Source organism: Zootoca vivipara, chromosome 2 (assembly GCF_963506605.1).
Source record: "Zootoca vivipara chromosome 2, rZooViv1.1, whole genome shotgun sequence".
Classification (NCBI taxonomy): Eukaryota; Metazoa; Chordata; class Lepidosauria; order Squamata; family Lacertidae; genus Zootoca; species Zootoca vivipara.
The window spans coordinates 84,628,682-84,648,470 of NC_083277.1; the positions used below are offsets into that span (position 1 = coordinate 84,628,682).

General features: G+C 41.6%; 1 protein-coding gene across 2 annotated transcripts in view; it reads left to right on the forward strand.

Annotated features, from left to right (window-relative positions):
• Positions 1-19,789, forward strand: part of DNAH9 (dynein axonemal heavy chain 9) — a 196,784-nt gene that overhangs the window by 116,860 nt on the left and 60,135 nt on the right. For both annotated transcript variants that reach the window (XM_035104728.2, XM_060271783.1), the window contains exons 51-56: positions 3,585-3,704; positions 8,282-8,470; positions 11,343-11,578; positions 14,477-14,599; positions 15,779-15,983; positions 19,118-19,282. In XM_035104728.2, coding sequence (XP_034960619.2) covers positions 3,585-3,704; positions 8,282-8,470; positions 11,343-11,578; positions 14,477-14,599; positions 15,779-15,983; positions 19,118-19,282 — 1,038 coding nt within the window. The remainder of the gene's footprint in view (positions 1-3,584; positions 3,705-8,281; positions 8,471-11,342; positions 11,579-14,476; positions 14,600-15,778; positions 15,984-19,117; positions 19,283-19,789) is intronic.

A 19,789-nucleotide genomic window follows, 5' to 3' on the forward strand; every position in this document is an offset into this window, starting at 1 on the left:
CCCTTCTGGCTGGTTACTTTGAGAGAATCACCTACAGGTACAAGGAGCTGCTGCTTTTGTTTCTTTCCATGGTCCATGGTAGACTGACAGATTTGTATAGGCAGGCGAGGGGGCAGGTCTAGTTTATTTTTGTAGACTTTCTTACAAGGCTGCTTGGCAGAACAACACTTTGGAAGATGGAAAATGTCTACATAACCCATTTGTCCAGACAATTGATTGTCCTGAGATTTTGAATGTTCCTCTAGTCATTTCCATGAACAGTGACATGTAATATTTAATCGGAAATAATTGAGTTCAGTGTAAGGGTAGTTGGGATTGCTACCTTTGTTTCTATGTTCTGTGAGCATAGTTCCACATATGTATATATAATTGGAGCATTCCTGCAGCTGGGAACCTGGAATAGCCATTCTTGACTATTAGGAGAATTTACAGTATGGGTTTTGGCAGAAATTAGAGATCCATGCACTTGTAAGGAATGAGTACTAAAGTTTGCATGGGTGTAGCCAAGCAAGGGCAGGGAGTGGCAGCTGCCCTGCCCCAATCCATAGCTAACTGAGGTTCTGCCCCCCCCCAACAAAAGGCCTGCCCCCCCCAACAAAAATCCTGGCTATGCCCACGAAAGTTTGCTTTAAGGATTTGCTGGATCCAAGCTAATTCTTTTGTACAGTACATTATGGGACTTTTACTGAGGGATAATGAATCCCTTTGTCAATTGAAGTTATGAAACTTTAAACTAGCTTTAAACCCCGGGGGGGGGGGGATCTATTTGTTAGGTCAGTGTTTCTCAACCTTTTTTGGGCCAAGGCACACTTGTTCCATGAAAAAAATCACGAGGCACACCACCATTAAAAAAGTTAAAAAATTTAACTCTGTGCCGCCCTATATTGACTATATAATTATGACTGTAAGAAACACTTGCCAATTGCTGTGTTGGTTGCAATCTCCTGTAATAAGGCTTCACAAGCCGCTGATTTCTCTGCCAGCACAATCCTTTGCTCAGCAAGTTTCAGGTTGAGCTCATCCATCCAGCTTCTTTAAGTTTGTCTAAAACCACCCTCCCGTAGTGGTGGCTGTTGAGAGCTGCGCTCGCTCCGCGTCGTGACCCGGCTGGCTTCCTTTCCGGCGGGTTAGTGTCGTTCATTGGTGGCCGCCAGGCACGTGACAATGCAAATCGCCCTTCTCGTCGCCGCACGTCGCGGCACACCAGCCAGCGTCTCGCGGCACACTAGTGTGCCGCGGAACAGCAGTTGAGAAACGCTGTTAGGTATTGCACACTATTGTTAGCAACAGCAACAAAAACATTCATAGGTCATCACCATCTTATACCAAATCAATCTCATAAACACTGAATATATTACCAGTATATTATTAAAATCATTCCAGCTTCACAACACAGTGCAGTACGGAATTGAAAACTGCTCAGAACTGTCAATTAAAATGTGGTCTTTAATTAGGAAAACCTACCAATTTGTGTCACAGCATGATTTCTTTACAAATCACAATAAAACTTCCTAGGGTGGTTAAAATCCAACGTAAAATGACATTGAAATATGGTAACATTGGACAGCTCACAAAATAATTTCTATATACATTCTTTAGACTTACCCATGTTTGAAAAATCTTCAAACTTAATAGCTGCTGCCTAAACCTTTTGTAGTGTGTGAGCAGTAATGAACCAAGCTACTTCAAATCCAAACAATTTATTCTTCAGTGTTATTCTTAGAGTTTTTGGGTGATGATACAAACCATTCATAACCAAGGGAAGTCTCTAGCTTGATGAATTTTCCTTTTATTGTTGGTCACCTTGAGCAATATTCTGTTGGAAAGGTGGGATGTCAATATTCTTAATAAATAAATAAATAAAAGCCTATATCCTGCCTATTTTAAGAAGAATTCCAAGGCTCAGTGAGTAAAACAGTAAGAAAATGGTTTTTTTTTAAAGAAATCCATAGTTCACCAAATCATTAATTGAAATATTAGCATAAAATCCAATGACAGCCATCAGAGGAAACATTCAGCTGAAGGAAGGAAGGAAGGAAGGAAGGAAGGAAGGAAGGAAGGAAGGAAGGAAGGAAGGAAGGAAGGAAGGAAGGAAGGAAGGAAGGAAGGAAGGTAGGTGGGTAGCAAGAAGGGGAAGTGTGCTGAGTTGGCATGAAGGGAAGGATGGGTGGCAGAGATCAGGGGGAAGTGAAGACAACAGTGGGACTAGTGTGATTTGTCCTACCCTACAGGGCACTCCCTCACTTTACCCTAATGAGGAACCTCCTCTGCCTCTCCTCACAAGTGTTGCATGAATGAAACCCAGCTGAGTGTAAGCTGGGATCCAGTGTATAATATATAAATGAAAATGCTTGCACATGCTTTCAGAAATGGAGGAAACATTAATGTATAGAAGTCATTTTAAATGTTACAGCTCTGGGATTTAATGACAAACAACGTTTGAAAAGGCTGCGTTTTGTATTCTGTGCAGGTATTTGATCAAGTAACTCCAGATGCCACTAAAAAAAAAAAGCCACCCCTTTTCATATTTGGGTTTATTTCTAGTGTATTGTTCAAGCAGTGTTAAAATGATTTAGAGGCACTTAGCTTTAAGCTGTTTGTGCTGGATACAGATAAAAATCAATTGTTAACTTCAGTCCTTTTGTCACAGAAGTGAAACGTTTCAATAACTTTGAGAACAGTCTGATTTTTTTTTACAGAGAAGCAGGAAGAGAATGTTCTCACATATGGGCAGTGATTGGATGTCCCTTTCAAAGTCCATTGCCAGACCACTGAAGCATACCGGTAGCTAAACAGGGCATTTTTGCTTGGGTCCTTGGTCACACCCCTTTCTGTAGCTTTCACACAAACAGTTCTCCACATTTAGGCTGGTAAATAATCTCAAAGGCAATAAGCCTTAACTGGCAAGGAGGCAATTTCCTTTTCTGCTCTGTGCTTTTTGCACAGGATAGGTCACAAGATGCAAAGTTGCATAGGAGAAGAAGGAAGTTTGGCAGGTGCAGCTTTTGTCACCCCTGTATAGCGAGCTGAGCTTACCAAAATTTGCTTTTCTATGTAAACTGTCAAAGGTACAGGACACCACTATCTCCTTAGCAGCTATGTCCAAGGGGTTAAGATTATTATAATGTATGTTAAGGCACAAATAATGGGGTAAGTTTAAAAAAGGGGTGTGTAGTAAGTGAGGTAAGTTTTGTCAACTGTGGATGAGGCCAGCTGTTAGAGTGATGGAGAATTCCCTTAGAAACCCCAGGTCAAGCCTAGATCAGCTTGCTGCAACGAGGCCTGACTTTTGTGCCCCCCCCCCCCCAGATTCCCCATGGGAGGAGAGGGTTTTAACCATGTTGTTTTTCCCACAGAGTTGGCATTCAAGGGGATTCTGTGGGTTTGTGAATTTAAAAGGTCAGACTGATGTTTCTTCTATTTCCGGCAGCGATGAAATAAATAACCTCTGTTAGGTGTGTCTTCTTGAGTAACAGAAGAAAGCCCACTTCCTTCTGACCAGGGGTGTGTGAATACATAAATTCAAATTGCATCACGTCATGATCTTTAGTTTCTCCTATGCCTTTCTTCTTTTCATGCTACAGCACCTTAACGAGAACCTGGCTAGGCTTACAGCCAAATTTGAGAAGGCCACAGCAGAGAAGCTAAAATGTCAACAGGAAGCCGAAGCCACAGCGAAGACCATCTCCCTTGCAAATCGCCTGGTGAGAATCACTTGATGAGGTTTGGGCCACCATGTGAAGGCCAACTTGTGGGCGTGTGTGGGAAGAACTAGCTGTGCTTCTGAATCTGAAAGTTTGTCCAGTTCAGAATGAAAGCAAATAGCATACTGGTATTACACCAGACTTGCAGAAGGGAGCAATTATTCAGCCAGGATATGTATAGCACGTGCCCCTTTCTTATTTATCAGTCTTGCTTTTCTAGGGGAAGTGTTTCCCGGTGTGGAGTGCTGCTTCAAGGAGAAAAATCAAGTGACAGCTAAGATTCTTGATCTCTCCAAGGAATAGTAGCGTGTGAATAGATCAGAAGAGCGTTGTAGTGAATGGTTGCACAGTGGTTCTGTGCAAGAGTAGATTCAGCAGTCATTAGTTACTGTGAGCATAAAACTCCTTGACTGCCTATCTGATTGGACTAATGAACTAGCCATAAATGCACAATGCGACCATTGCATGTAAAGCCTTGAAACTTTGGGACAACAATCTGGGCCCCGTGCCTTTTTTCACTTTTCATCATTCATAGCAGTATATGTCTGTATTGTCTGGTTTTCTGAATGATACATGGTTGTTGGCATAGCAGCCATTCACTAGCTCCAGCTGCTGTGAAATGAAACCTTTAATTTGTGATTTTAATGAGCATATGGGTTTTTAATGAGCTCTGTTGCCCTTTATCTTTGCAATAAGTGTCTATTCATGTGTGTAGTTGTAATAGTATTGTGTTGTGCAAAAGGCCTGCCTTGCTTGTTTAACAAGAAGCAAAAAGTAAGGGCCTGCTGGTTGCTTTTAAAAAAAAAAATAGCAGTCAGTCGAACTAGTTAGGGACATAATCATATAGAATTACTAGAGCAGCAGTCTGTATTCACTGCACTGAAGTTTTCCTCTGACTTCAGTAGCGTTCACCCAGAGTAAGAGATATTGCAGCTTATAGCTATGTGTATTAGGGAAGTGATACAGTCTACAAATGCTACAAATGCACAGTTGTATTTTAATACAGTATACCTATCCAAGCCAGTTGGGCAAGTACAATGGGTTAAGCCTTAAGTAGTTCATGGAATTCATTATATATGATTTAAGGCCCCCTACAAACTAGTTTATTTCCTACATTACTACTACTACTACTACTATTATTATTATTAAAATACATCAGCAAATTTGTTAATGCACTGGAACATATCTGCCACTAAAGCTTAGAATGCTTTCCTGTACCACCATAAATGATGTCATGGCTAATTTAAACCGAGCACATTCATTCAAAGTCTAGTTTAATTAAAAAGTTTAACATAAAATTTCATACAGATAAACGCTGCATCCGAGAATAATTAAGGCAAGCGGCAAGCGGCTAATAGGAGACACTTTTCCCGTCATGCTTTTCCAACACAAGTATCAAACCATTCTGCATTTTCACCAGCAAGTGGAGCTAGTCATTTCCACATTCCTACTTGTGTTTATTTACAGAGGATTGAGAGTTTAGCTTTGAGGCTGTTACCAAAGAAGTCACTCTTAGAGAAGCCAATTAAAAAGTGAAAAAAGGAAAAGAACAATAACAACTAATTAGCATGGAGGGTGATCTCTTAATTAAGATGGAAACTGGTAAAATGAAAGATTTTGCTTTATAGCACAGATGTGGGATTTTTTCAATCTTAGACTTTCTATTTTTAAGTTGACCTCTTGTCCTGCCTGGCATCTGTTTATGATTTATGCACTTTTGGAGAATTTGGTAAAAATGAAGGTACTGTACTTGCACCCCAAGCACAGCAGAAACTCAGATGTCTTACAGTAATTTCCATTGCAAACATGTAGAGGGGAAGCCAGTCTGACCTTCCCATGGTAAGCAGAAGTGGAATATTGGAGATGGAAATCACTTTTGCTCTTCTCACAGTGGCCAACCAAATCCCTATGCCCTATGGCATGATTTTTGTATTTCTGGAAGCAGATGAAAAAACGTGCATTTTAATTCTTCTTGCCATAAGGCGTTCCAGTTTGTTGTAAACTTGCAAACATAATTCATCCAGTTTATATTTGATAAGTTTAAGTTAGCACATGTGCTTTTCTGTGCAATGGTTCGATCTTGAAAGGTGAGAATTATTGGTGTGTGTTGAGTGTGTATTTTCAACATTATGTCACTCTGTCCTGCCTTCCATATACCTGGGATATTATTTTATGTTTTAATTTTTAAATACCTTTAGACCAAAAGCCCAACTTTTGGGGGGACAGGGTAGAACTAAAAGTTAAACTTTTAGTCTGCCAGTCCTGATTTTGTATTGTTCTTAATATGGACATTGTATAGTTTTTCACATACCCTTAATCCTCCTCTTAGCGACACATACTCCCTGATGTTTTAAAGCAAGGGAACTTCCATGGGACAGTTTATTGTGGACTTGGTGTTGCTCACAGATGCAAGTTTTGAGCAGCATCCATTTGACGACACTATTACCAAAATGCCACTCCATATTATTTCTTGCAGGAATCACGGCTGATTAGATTGAGGTGGGGTGATATATGGAACTGTGTTTTGATGAAGACAGTGTTGTTTGGACACTATGAAAAACTTGCATGCATAAGCAGCACCAAATCCACAATAAATTGCTGTGTGGAAGCACCATTAATTTGTAGCTCCCCCCCCCCAAATCTTCAAGATGACTCATGATTTTTTATTGGTGCACCTGTCTCAGGAAATGATTATCTATTTGGGAATATTCCTCTTTTCTTTATGTGTTTGCCTTGCTTGGGATAGTAAAATTAGAGATACTCATTTCAATTAACATTTGTTTTGTTCTTTCGATTTAAAACAAACAGACAACCTGCCAATGGTGCAGTAATTTAGGAAATCTTGTAATGCTAAGTATCTTCGCCTGCCACCACTTTCCACCTTCAAAATACACCTCTCACAATTGTAACTAAATTAGCATGCTATTTTTGTGTTTATTGTCTTATATGCATGATCTCACATTCTGTTCTGTTTTCTCCAAATAAATCTTTTTGTTGCTGTTTAGGATTACTCTTTCATTTAGTATTTATTCTGATACTCTGACCTATCAGTGCTGCGGCTTCTCCTTCCTTAATTTCTTTTCCACTGAAAAGTGCCCGATAGCAGTGGTCATGTTTTAAAAAACAACAAAATAAAATTGTTTTAAAACAATTGACTCGCAACCCAACAATTGACCCACAACCCGACAGCATCAGCTAAGATTATAAAAGGTTTGAGAAAATAAAAAAAGGTTTTAGAATTGCCTGCCTTGGAGATGATGTTCTCTAAGTGATAGACATTAACTGAACATTTGCAGTGCATATAATGAGGCCTCAATTTATTGATCTCAAAGAACAAATGGATTTATGTACCACACTATTTGGATGTAATATTTCTGAGGAAAGTAGGCTAATGGTGAAGTTGGGAAGACTCTGGCTTCAACTAGGCACAGGTTTCTCAACATTTCCAGGTATTTTTTGTGTAATGTGAACCAAGATTTACATAATTTTACCATGTTAATAAGATACAAAGAATGGCACTACTGAAAAAGCTTGAAGCGACTCAAAGTGTTCAGTAAAATGGCTATTTCGATTAAGATAACTCAGAATATCTTTTAGGCAGACATATTTCAGTTATTGCAGTAAAATGAATATGCAAAAAAATGAGTTAATCATGTTTTCCAACATACAATTTGAATACTTTGTAGAAGGCTCTGAGAGATAAATATTATCATTATAAAAAATATTAAATAAATGGTTTCCCATGGCCCTTGCAGCCATTAGGCAGAGTGAGGCTCACACCCCAGGTGACAGAAGTCTCCAAGGTGGTGTTCCTGCAGGCGCTCCGTCAGAGAAGCGGCATTGGCATTTCAGGCAAGATCTCTGAAATCACAGGACATCTTGTAGAGTGCATGAGCTCTCTCATGATTTCACCCAAAATTGGCACTGATACTGGTGGCAGATGTGGCAGTGGCAGGGCAGGATGGCACTTCCCATTTTGCCTCAAATTGCAAAGCCGGACGTGCTGTCCCTCTGGTTTCCTGTAACAGATACCATTCTCCTTGGAAAAGACTCCATTGTCTATTTAATCAGAAAAAGCTTTAAAGGTTTTAACCAGGCATTTTCAGTCTGACTATAAACTTATATGATAGAGTAAATAGCATATTCCTCATATTTACCTCTGGGTAAAGCAGCAGTAGGAAACATTATTTTCTCTGACTTAAAATCCCATCTGGGCTGGGTCCCATTGTGAGAAGCATGCTAGTTCAACTAGGCCCAGACCATGGGTCAATTTCTGAGGCCAGGGTTGGTTGGGAGAATTGTTCCTCAAACTTTCCTTTCCTGACCTATGCAAAATCTAAACAAAAAACTCCAAAAAGAAAGGCACAAAGCTGAAAAATGGCTATAAGCTCCTTACTGCATCACTCTTCACCAACAGCAGTTTTGTGAAACAGGACTTCTTAGGTTGCCAGTATAGACATCTTGCTTAGGGCAGTACCTTGTAAGAGGCCTGCACTCCTAGGAATGAAAAATCTCTGAAGTCAGAATTTATTTCATGAACTTTAATTGTGTGGTTTGTTTTCCACTGCTCATTGTAGGTTGGGGGCCTAGCCTCTGAAAATGTGAGGTGGGCTGAATCAGTGAAAGACTTCAAGCAGCAAGAGAGTGCACTGTGTGGAGATGTCTTATTGATAACTGCATTTGTCTCTTACTTGGGTTACTTCAGCAAGAAATATAGGCAGGACCTAATGGACAGCGTATGGAAACCATACTTGCGCCAGCTAAAAGTGAGCACAAGATAACTGTCACATTTTCAGATGCATCTCTGCTTTCCAATCTGAGCTTTTGTTCTGTCATGAGCTTGAAATCAAACACAGTCCATAATTCTGTTGGAACAAGGTTTAGAATGGACTTTTGAAAGTGCTACACCCTGTTGCTGACCATGACATTTGAGAAACATTTGTTTTTATTTACCCAGATGGCTGTGAATGTCCACAATACACACACAGAGAGAGCTTTTGGGTCTTCCATTTTTGTTTGCTTATGTCTGCTGTTCTCTCTAGAATGCCAAACAATCATTTAAAAAGCATTTCTATATAATTTATTACAGTGGTACCTCAGGTTACAGATGCTTCAGGTTATAGGCGCTTCAGGTTACAGACTCCACTAACACAGAAATAGTACCTCGGGTTAAGAACTTTGCTTCAGGATGAGAACAGAAATTGTGCGGCGGCGGCGGCAGGGCAGCAGCGGGAGGCCCCATTAGATAAAGTGGTACCTCAGGTTAAGAACAGTTTCAGGTTAAGAACAGACCTCCAGAACGAATTAAGTTCTTAACCTGAGGTACCACTGTATTATATTGCTCCTGTGTTTAAGATAAATGAAGTACCCTTAGGGATTCTAGTTCCAAGCCTTCTGGGTAAGCAAAGCTTGCTTTAGGGTCACCTGGTGTTATACGACAAGTCTTTCTGGAACTGTGAATGCTGCCTTGCAGCACCACAGTTGACTTGTGAATGTGTTAATTACATTCTGCAAAAGTACAAGGTGCAATCTGATTCTGTTCTATCAAGCTGTCATCTTAACCTGCCCCAGGCCTCATTCTTTGATGTTTTTGTGTCATTGCTTGTTGTTGTTTTTGTACACAAAAGGATGTATTGAAGTAGAAGAGGGAGGGGTTGCCAATGAGCTAATTTATCTTAGCCCAGGGATGGGAAACTTGTGGCTACAGATGTTGTTGGACTCCTAGATATTTCAAATGTTGATGCTCCCAAATCTGCAGTCCAATGTTACCTTGAAGGCCACAAGTTCCTGATCCCTGATTTAGCCTATGATTCCTTGATAAAATTGTGAAAACTTAACTTAGCTGTATTTCTACTGATGTTCTACTCCAGGCATCCCCAAACTGTGGCCCTCCAGATGTTTTGGCCTACAACTTCCATGATCCCTAGCTAACAGGACCAGTGGTCAGGGAAGATGGGAATTGTAGTCCAAAACATCTGGAGGGCCAAAGTTTGGGGATGCCTGTTCTACTCCACTGTACTGTATTCTAAGACTAAAGTTTGAAAACTGAAAGTGCAGCATGTTCTTTCCCCATTGGCTCAGATACAAGAAGGGCAAAACTGAAACCACCACACAAACCAGTTGTGTTTAAATCTTACAGTTTCAGCTTAGAAGTACATTTCTCTTAATTAAATTTGGTGGTGGCAATATCTAGGAACTCTGTAACTTGGCTAGCTGGGGACCCTTATGCATCGAGTTAAGAGAAGCATTCCATATCACTCTCAAAAGATGGAGCATGAGGGCAGAATCCATGGCACAAAAATATTTAATCCTCTGCAGAAAGATTTGAATATTGTACTTATCATCAGATGGTAACCCCTTCAAAGTTGTGTTTCCTTTGGGTGACTATCCTGTAGCCAGGATAGTGGAATGTTGAATGTAGAAAATATATTATATCTAGCTTTGGCCGACCATTCAGTTCCTAGGAAATGAAGATAGGACCCTTGCTTCCACTTCAGCTATGTGGGCTGATTCACATTTTGGAGGGCAAGGCATATGTCAATGGGGCAAGGTTTATCCTGCATTTAAATAGTTTTAAATTTGGAAAATACTTTCTTGAACCTTGGGGCTTTTACACAAAATTTTCACTTTAAAATAAATATACACTTGTATGAAGACATATAGATATACATGTGACACATTTCAGTTGGTGAAACTGCATTGCTGAATAATACATGCACATGAATGCTGGCAGCATTCTGAAGATCAAATGGGTGTGGCTTGAAAAGCTTGAGAACAATGATCCCAAGGGATAATTACACCCTGGAACTGATGCTGCAAGGCAGAGGTTTTCAACCTTTTTGAGGCCACGGCTCCCTTAACCAACTACATTCTTTCTGTGGCACCCCTGTGGGGCTCAGGAGCCCAGTTATGTCACCCCTTGCCTGCAGAGCAGGAAGCCTCTCGCCCTTTTTCAAACACCCTCCCTTGTGGAGTGTTTCCCTCAGCCTCCTCTGCTCTCCCCTCTCCTTGTTAGTCCTCTGGGCAGCTGCCATCCCTGGTCTCTGAGCTGTCCCCCCACCCACCCCAAAGACAAATGCCTCTCAGAGGCACCATTCATCTGGGGAGCTTGTAGCCAGATCTGCTGCAATAAACAGCTGTGCAAGCCTTTGGGAGACAGAGACACGAGAGGGCATCAGAGGAGGGAGGGAAAGAAAGAAAGAGGGACAGAGGCCAGTGTCGCCTGTGGCACCCTGACCATCATTCAAGGCACCCCAGGGTGACATGGCACACTGGCTGAAAACCACTGCTGTAAGGGGTTCCAGGTGGTGGTTGTTTGGTTTGGGTGGTGCACACAATGGTGAGTTTGTTATCTATGTGGAATACTCTTTTGCCCAAGCTGGGGTTTTTTCCATTGATGGTTAGGAGGCAAAAAATACCTTATTCCCCTTACTCCGGTTTCAATGATGCAGCAGGAAATTTGAAATCCCTCTTGTGCCTCTCAGTCTTTCACCTAAAGGTTTTATACAATCTTAGGAAATTGCAGGCGATAGTAGAGACTTGCTGTTAAATAACAGAAAAAGCAATATTAATTCAGCTTGCTGGTACTTGGAATACATAGGTGTTTACTGTTCATCTGTGTGCCTTTTTCTGTCCTAGGTTGCAATCCCCGTGACTCCCTCTTTGGATCCTCTGATGATGCTGACTGATGATGCTGACATAGCAGCCTGGCAGAATGAAGGGCTACCGGCTGACCGCATGTCCACTGAAAATGCCACAATCCTCAGCAACTGCGAGCGCTGGCCGCTCATGGTTGACCCCCAGCTCCAGGGCATCAAGTGGATCAAAACCAAGTATGGTGAAGCTCTCCGAGTGACCCGGATTGGGCAGAAAGGGTGAGCAGGCAGGACCATGCAAAGCTGCAGCTGGATAAAAAACAAAACCTGATGTGTTCAATTGCAGTGTCAGATTTGATGTATATTCTGCTTCAGACTCAAGATCGTAGGAGGCAATTACGTTTGGAAGGAAAGCACTCCAATTTTGCAGCTATGTAGAACTTTTGTGTATTAACCTGCCTTTTTCATTACCAAGATTATAGAGATTTCTGATTAAATGGGGAGGAGCTGTGCAGAACTTGGCATGGTTGCCATAGAAACGTCACTGAAACTGTGAATGTATTGAGGAGGAGGAGAACGAAGGAGGTTTGGCTGCACTCTGGGTACCAGCTGGCTGTGCGTCACACTGCAGTTCTTCAGCGCTGAGGATTTAGTCTCTTGTTCTGTTGCTTCACCTCTGATATTTGGCCTTTAAGACTCAGGCCTCATGTACAGCGGTCTTCCAGGTTGCACTGTTGCAAGTTCTCAAAAGGAAGAGGTCCAGGGGTGGGGTGATAAAATAGAACTTTTATGGTCCCCTGCTCTGAGGATTCTTAAGGAATTGTCTTTCACAGATCTTTCGAAAGACTTAGGAAACAATTCAAAGACAGGCAAGGCACACATGAGAAGCCGTTTTTGTCTTCTGCGCGTGTTGTCTTGTCAATGAAGAGGGTCAGTTTAGCAGAACTCTCACAGGTTATGATAATGAAGCAGCAATTTCACAGTCCTCAAGGAAATCACCATGCTTGCATGTTCTGTTAATATGTGTGTTTGATAAAATGCATCCAAGCAAACAATTTCTGTTGGATAATTTGGTAAAAGGAAAAATAGATACAGTATAATAATAAAAGAAGAATTCCCTGGGTGCCTAGATCCAGGTTTGCAGTAAGTAATCTTTGGTGAGAGAGCCCCAGCAGAGTTTTAAAATCTCAAAGCATGCAGCAAAGTTAAACATGGAAGTATAAACTGATAGACCTTTAAAATATCTAAGTTGCTTCCAAAGTTCCTCACTTTCCTTAGCATAGAAAGACACCACATGTTTGGTAAGTTAAAAATGGTTTACTTACAAACTCTTCAAAAGTTATATTAATATGCTTTTCCATACGGCAGCAAGAAAAGACAGGCAGTATGACTTAGGTTCCAAAATGGTAAATGTTTCTAAATTATTTGTATAGAAACACAAAGATGGCTTGCTGAAGTCATGTGGTAGGGTTCACATGGTGGAAGTGAGACAACAAAGAGTTCGGTAACCCTTCCTACAAAGGTGAGGGGGAGTGGCCTAGTAAAGCCTAGCAGGAAGTCTTTCTTTCTTATTTGTTTATTTATTTAATCTGTATACTGTACCATCATTTATCCATAGGTCTCAGGGAAGTTCACAACACAGAAATACAACATAAAAACACAAAACACATTAACCCTATTTATGCATTCATTAGATTTAAGCACGATTGATTAAGACTGATAAAGTCTGATAAACAAGACTGCAGATCGCAAGTGATTGATGTCTTAGATCACTGTGTGAATTATCCCAAAGTCTTTGCTTTAAGGTCTTTAGGGCACCTTCATATCCCAGGCAAAAGAGTTGGGTGGGTGACAGACCTAAAGCAGTGGCTTTTCTCGCCATGGTTTTCCGGCAGATTATAAAAAGTTGTCCAGTGCTTGCAAGTATTTTTGTTTTTGTTTTTTTGTAAGTCCCATCTTCAGGGACTTAATTTTTATGGCGAAAGTCAAGATTCCCTCTGTTGGAGCAGTCATTTATCTTTAAATTATCAGTGCACTCCACCGCCCCCGCCCCCAAGTAGCACTTCAGTTTTAGCCATTATTGTTTAATTCAAAAGATTTCTCTTTTACTTTTCTCATCTAACACACTTTGGCCAGCAAGAACCCTGGGAAAATAGAGAGAGAGATCTGAATCTGGTTGCAGAAGGGATTTTACATAATAAAATAAAGTGTCCCAGAAAAACACATTGCACATAAGAGAATCTGGGGCATGACTGTATCCCCAAACGTTTTGCTTACAGGTGCTGATCACTCTGTGGATCCTATGAATTTAATTAAACTTTGTGCCTCTTAACATGCTTTCCTTTTAGCAAGTCATGCACTACCCCATACTGCTGGACCAGCATAATCATGCATACATACAATTTGTTTGCTTTCTTTTACTCTCAACCCCCCCCCCCCCCCGCCATATAACCAGTATTAACATACCGTATTTTCCAGCGTATAAGACGACTGGGCATATAAGACGACCCCCAACTTTTCCAGTTAAAATATAGAGTTTGGGCCATATAAGAAATACAACAGAGCGTATAAGATGACCCCCGACTTTTGAGAAGATTTTCCTGGGTTAAAAAGCAGTCTTATACACTGGAAAATGTTGCTGTTGTTTAGTCGTTTCCGACTCTTCGTGACCCCATGGACCATAGCACGCCAGGCACTCCTGTCTTGCACTGCCTCCCGCAGTTTGGTCAAACTCATGTTCGTAGCTTCGAGAACACTGTCCAAACATCTCGTCCTCTGTCGTCCCCTTCTCCTAGTGCCCTCCATCTTTCCCAACATCAAGGTCTTTTCCAAGGATTCTTCTCTTCTCATGAGGTGGCCAAAGTATTGGAGCCTCAGCTTCACGACCTGTCCTTCCAGTGAGCACTCAGGGCTGATTTCCTTAAGAATGGATAGGTTTGATCTTTTAGCAGTCCATGGGACTCTCAAGGGTCTCCTCCAGCACCATAATTCAAAAGCATCAATTCTTCGGCAATCAGCCTTCTTTATGGTCCAGCTCTCACAGGAAAATACAGGTATTTAAATCCCCGAGTTTACTCTGCTTCTCCCACTCTTTCCCTTATGAAGGCAAATGTTCCTTGCTTTAAAAGTCTGTGTGGGTTATTGCTGCATATGTCACCCCGGTACTATCTTTCCTAGGTATCTGGATATGATAGAGCAGGCTCTTGCTGCTGGTGAAGTTGTTCTGATTGAGAACTTGGAAGAATCTGTTGACCCAGTTCTAGGTCCATTGCTTGGCCGTGAGACAATTAAAAAAGGAAGGTAAGATGGTGGTGAATCAGAAGGCTCCTCATCCGTGGTTGTCAAGTTCTGGATGACGGGAAAGCTTGTGTGTTGTCTGACAGGAGCTGCTGTTGATTCTGTGGGAAATATGTGGGCAAGTTCTCGTGAACTTTCCTAGAGGCCATCAGGGGAAATTATTCTGCAAGCCCAAATTTCAGGCACCAAAATATTGTAATGGTTGAGTTAGGTGGACCTTCTCAATAATGGTACAACAGGATGGGGTGTGCCCCCTCCCCCAGGAAATGGTGTCTCATAATCCAGTTGGAGGCATCTGTTAAAACACTTTTGTTGCAGCAGCTTTTGAAAAATGGTGTCCTGAGTGATAAGAAAAATAATAATCCAGCAGGCCATTCATTTTATATTATGGGGTTCTATTTTAAATATTTGTTTTGTTATTAGGTCCAGTGAGTATTGGGAAAGTGATCACTGTAGAATAATAAAAATAATAGCAGTCACACATAGAAGACTCAGATGTGGTTTGCTGTACTCGTAATTAGAAGAGGCAAGTCAAATAAAGCAAAGCCTCATGGACTTGATAGAAGAATACAAAAGCAAACAAATCTTTTTATATTAAAGTAATTAAAATGCTCTTATTTGACAAGCTTCTTCATTCTGGTATTCAGCTGCCATTCCTCCTTTTTCTTTTGGTACTCTCCTGTCTTTTCTGTTCTTGGTTTATTTCCTCTGGTCCTTCCACAACATTCCTCTGTCACTGAAGTGGAGATGTTACAAGCTATGACATCAGTCTATGTGCCTAGTCATTAAAGTATATTCTTGTGGAGTCCTGATCATAAAGGGAACCATTTATGGTGACAACTATGCCACAGCCACCATGTAAGAAGTGGCCTGTTTTACAGTAGTCCTTGAGGTGTCCTGCACACTCCCTTATTGAAAAAGTCATGCTTTTTAATTCTGAGAGGTACTGTGCACTCTTATCTTCATGCTACTGAATATCTTTCATTTCTTAGTGATATAGCATTGCTTTAAAATAGTCGTTCCACTTCAATTTGGCACTTCTGTTTATTTCGCCTAAAGGTCAAGAACAGCATTGTCACATGATGACATAGGGAAAACCCATTCCCACAACCTTATACATACATATATGCAACTTGTGGGAAAGAAGTTGAAGATAGATGAGGACTCTTGTTTTCCTTTCAGGTACATTAAAATTGGAGATAAAGAGTGTGAGTTCAACCCCAATTTCCGTCTGATTCTCCACACCAAGCTTGCAAACCCCCATTACCAGCCAGAAATGCAAGCACAGTGCACCCTCATCAACTTCACCGTGACTCGGGATGGCCTGGAAGACCAGTTGCTGGCAGCAGTTGTCAGTATGGAGAGGCCTGACCTGGAAGAACTAAAGGTAAGTTGCAGGCTGGCTGCAAGCCTAAATGAAACCTTTTCCCATTGAGCCTTCCTCTACAAAATGAATTCTGTACAGTTAAAATGTACATCTCGCTGTTCATGATACCTGATAGAAAGCCAAAGACAAAAAAAAACACGTATTCCACAGGCCAGTACATATACCATACTTTCTCTTCTTGCTCCCCACTCAAATGCAGCGGCATGGATGCATGCATGTGCTTCCTTCGTAGTTGGCCAGAAGAGAAAGTGGGGGTTGGCAGAAGGGTCAAGAAGAGAAATATGCCTGGAGATGGAGGGAGGCGCAGTGAACAGTAGGAAACCGGGAGGAGAGCGGATGAGAGAGAAGGAGGAATTAGGCATTGAGATGGGATGCAGCTGGCTGGTGGCTATGCATATAGTTTTTTTTTCTGATGTGAGGAAGTAGAGACTCACTTCTGGATGGAAAAAAACAAAACCCCAACTTAAGGGAGCAACATCGTAGGAGATAAGAGACTATTTTCCTGTGGGTTTTCTTCAGTGACCAAGCAGCAAGCTGTAACAGACAGTGTGGCTGTTTTGGCCCAGACCACCATTTTTTCTTGGCCTCTTCTCCCTGTCTTGCTCCCATGTGAAGTGACAGCACCGCAGAGGCCTTTCACAACCTTGCCTCATTTCTCCTCTCCCCTCAAGCAGCATTGAGGCACTGCAGAGGCCTTCCTTGACCTGCCTCTGGCCTCTTTCCCCCTCCCAGCAGCTGCCCTATGCAGACTGTGTTTCCATTGCAAACGGCATTTGTGCTGGCTGCAAAATCTGAATGGTCCTTCTACTCATGCTCATTCACTCATTGAAAAAGGCCACTAGTCAACCTCAGTGCTCTCTGTCTGTTGGTGCTCCTCATTCCACTACACAGTTGTTTGGTGTGTTGAGTTGTGCCCTTTCCTCCCTCAACCACAACAGCAGCCAGACAGCTCGTGGGAGGGCGCTGTTTGCAGAGGCTCTTCATATATTTATTTAGAGCATTTGTTCCCTGCTGCTCAGCCAAAAAGTCTCCCAGGGTGGCTTACATACAATAATTTAAAACAAGACACTTGAATAAAGTAGACAGTCCAGAGAGAAAAGCCTGGCAAAAGTTAACCGAACTAAGCAGAATATAGCTTCATCAGGAAGGAACAGAGAGCTTTTGTCTTTTTGCAAGGCCTTGCATGGTGGCATGCAAATAAACATCCAGAAGAAAACTGCCTTGCAGCTAGGCAGCCAGTGCATGCTGCAGTAATCTCAATGAAGATAATGGCAGCTTCCTTGGTTGCTATGCAGCACCCCCCCCCCCAACCCTTGGTTAGTTGACTTACAGACAACAGAAATCACCTCTAGATTACACACTGAATAATATCTGCTATTGTACTTCCAACTGGTACAACAGCACCCTTGCTAGGCTTGGCCAGCACTGTAGCCCACAAAAAAATATTCAGGGTCCCGCAGATCTGTGACTCAGACCTCTCCTGGGCTACCTAGTAACAACACTTGCATTACGTGTTTTTTTTCAGTGGCAGAGCCAAAACTGGAATGTTCTGCCCACTGAGGAAATTTAAATGCTTTTAGAAAGACTTTGAAGACGTACCTTTTTACATCAAGCTTTCGCCTCAATTTGGGCGCCGGAAGAAGAGGTTTCCCCTCTTGCTGGCTTGGGCGTCGCCTGGGCTCCAACGTCTCGCTGAGTCCCTCATCCGTTGACCCTCTACCAGAGTGGTGCCATGGCTCTGACATGTTTATGAGCCCTTCCTGCACTCTCTGTTCTCCATAACGTTGCCAGGGCTCAGACACCTCACTTAGCCCTCTCTCCAAACCGCTCCATCCCTCATTCCCTCCCACCGACTCGCTGCTTGTGCTGTTGCTGGGCGAAGTGCTGGTCAGGATGACGGGGGAGGCTCCCTGTAAGGAGTCCCCCTGACAGTACCCCTTGTTATGTGCTGTTTACATTATATTGATGTTTAAATTAGTTTCAGAAATATGTGTCAGTGCATTTTAATATGTTGTACAGCACCTGGTGACTAGGGTGAAGGGCAGTATAAAAATACCGAAATGAACAAAATAAACAAATAAATTTGCTGCACAGATTGCTCCCTTTGCTGGGAGAGTTTTCATGCCACAGGCATGTCTCCCTAAAATGTCTGGAGATGGCATGAAAATTATGCATATAATAGTGGCAAGCTGTATATGTTGCAACCCAAAGGTGTTGAGCAGGTATTTTGGGTAGCCTCCCTGTGGTGGCCATAATATGTAATAATATGTAGGCCAGTTGGAAAGGTGTAAACAAATTCCCATTGGTTTTAATATCTGTGAATCATATACCTAAATAGTTACGAATCACACACTTAATTAACTGCTAGATAAAAATAGTAGCAGAACATATTGAGGGGGCTGGTTATCAAGTTGTTTAGAGTATAGCGTTCTGATATAAAAGCATCCATTTTGGACTTCTCTGAACAAAGGCCCTTAAAAAAATCCGTCAAATAGCCAAAGACTCAAATGCTTCCTTGAACAGAAAATAAAAAAGTTTCCTGTTGAAAAATGTGACCTTATTTGTTGTTTAATATTCAGACTTCTTATAAATTTTATGGTGGCATCTTCATGGCTTGCCCACTGAAAAAATATATCAAGGATATAAAATTGTTATTATCTTGAAAAGGCAGCTTGTTAAATTTAAAATATGAATCACAGTAAAAAGCTTGGCCAGTATATGATATTATGATTTGGTTTGGGACTTTTTTGGCCTGAGGACTGCGCTGCCTCATGTACAACCTTCCAGAGGCCACATGCCAGTGGCAAAAGTGTGCAGAGGAATGGGTGTGCTTCTTACCTTTGTACAGTATGCTACATTTCTGCTGCACAAAAGTCGGAGGTCTCTACACATGAATCTCTCTGTCCAGACAAGTGTGTTGTTGTTATTCAGTGTTGCACGCCCCCCTCTATGTGGGTGGGTGGGTGTCACAAGAGAAACAGAGAGAGAGAAAAAAAGATAGAGAGTGGGTGGTTTTGCGGAAAAGTCTACAGAAAAAATATTCTCGTGCTGGTGTTAGGAAAATGCTTGCTGTGGAAATCAAGGCATTAATGTATTTTGTGTTTTGTGGGGGTCTGTACCTCAACTCTTTACAGTCTGATCTCACAAAGCAGCAGAATGGATTCAAAATAACTTTGAAAACTTTGGAAGACAACTTGCTGTCCCGCCTCTCTTCTGCCTCAGGGAACTTCCTAGGGGATACAGCTCTAGTGGAAAATCTAGAAGTCACCAAACAGACAGCTGCAGAAATAGAAGAAAAGGTAAAAATACAAACTGGGTCTGGGTGGATATGCGGGGAACAACCCCTGCATATACATTTTGTCTTAAGAGCTAGGAAGTTTATTAGAACTTAAAAAAATTATCTTAGGTCATTTTGTTCTGCTTGGAGACTAGAAATCATTAGGAGGCCACACACACTTCTGTTCTGGTCAAGTTTAGGAATCTTCCTGCTTCAGAATAGATGGGCATTAAATGGGCAATTTAAAGTGAAATACAAATAGCAGTATCCAATGTAAAGACCATAAAACTTTAGCACTATAATAAGATGCCTTAAACCATTCCAGTTTAATACCAAGGTTTTTTATTTAACTTCAGTTAATTCAACATGCATTACATTAACTCAATTAAACTTGGATTTTAGCAGAGGCGGCATGACAGGATCCACTGAAGTTTATGTGGTCCAGATTAAATTGGCAGGAATTCCAGCAGTTTGGCATTGATGTGGCTCCCCTGGGTAAAAATCTGTCTTTTAAAACCATCCTCTTTGA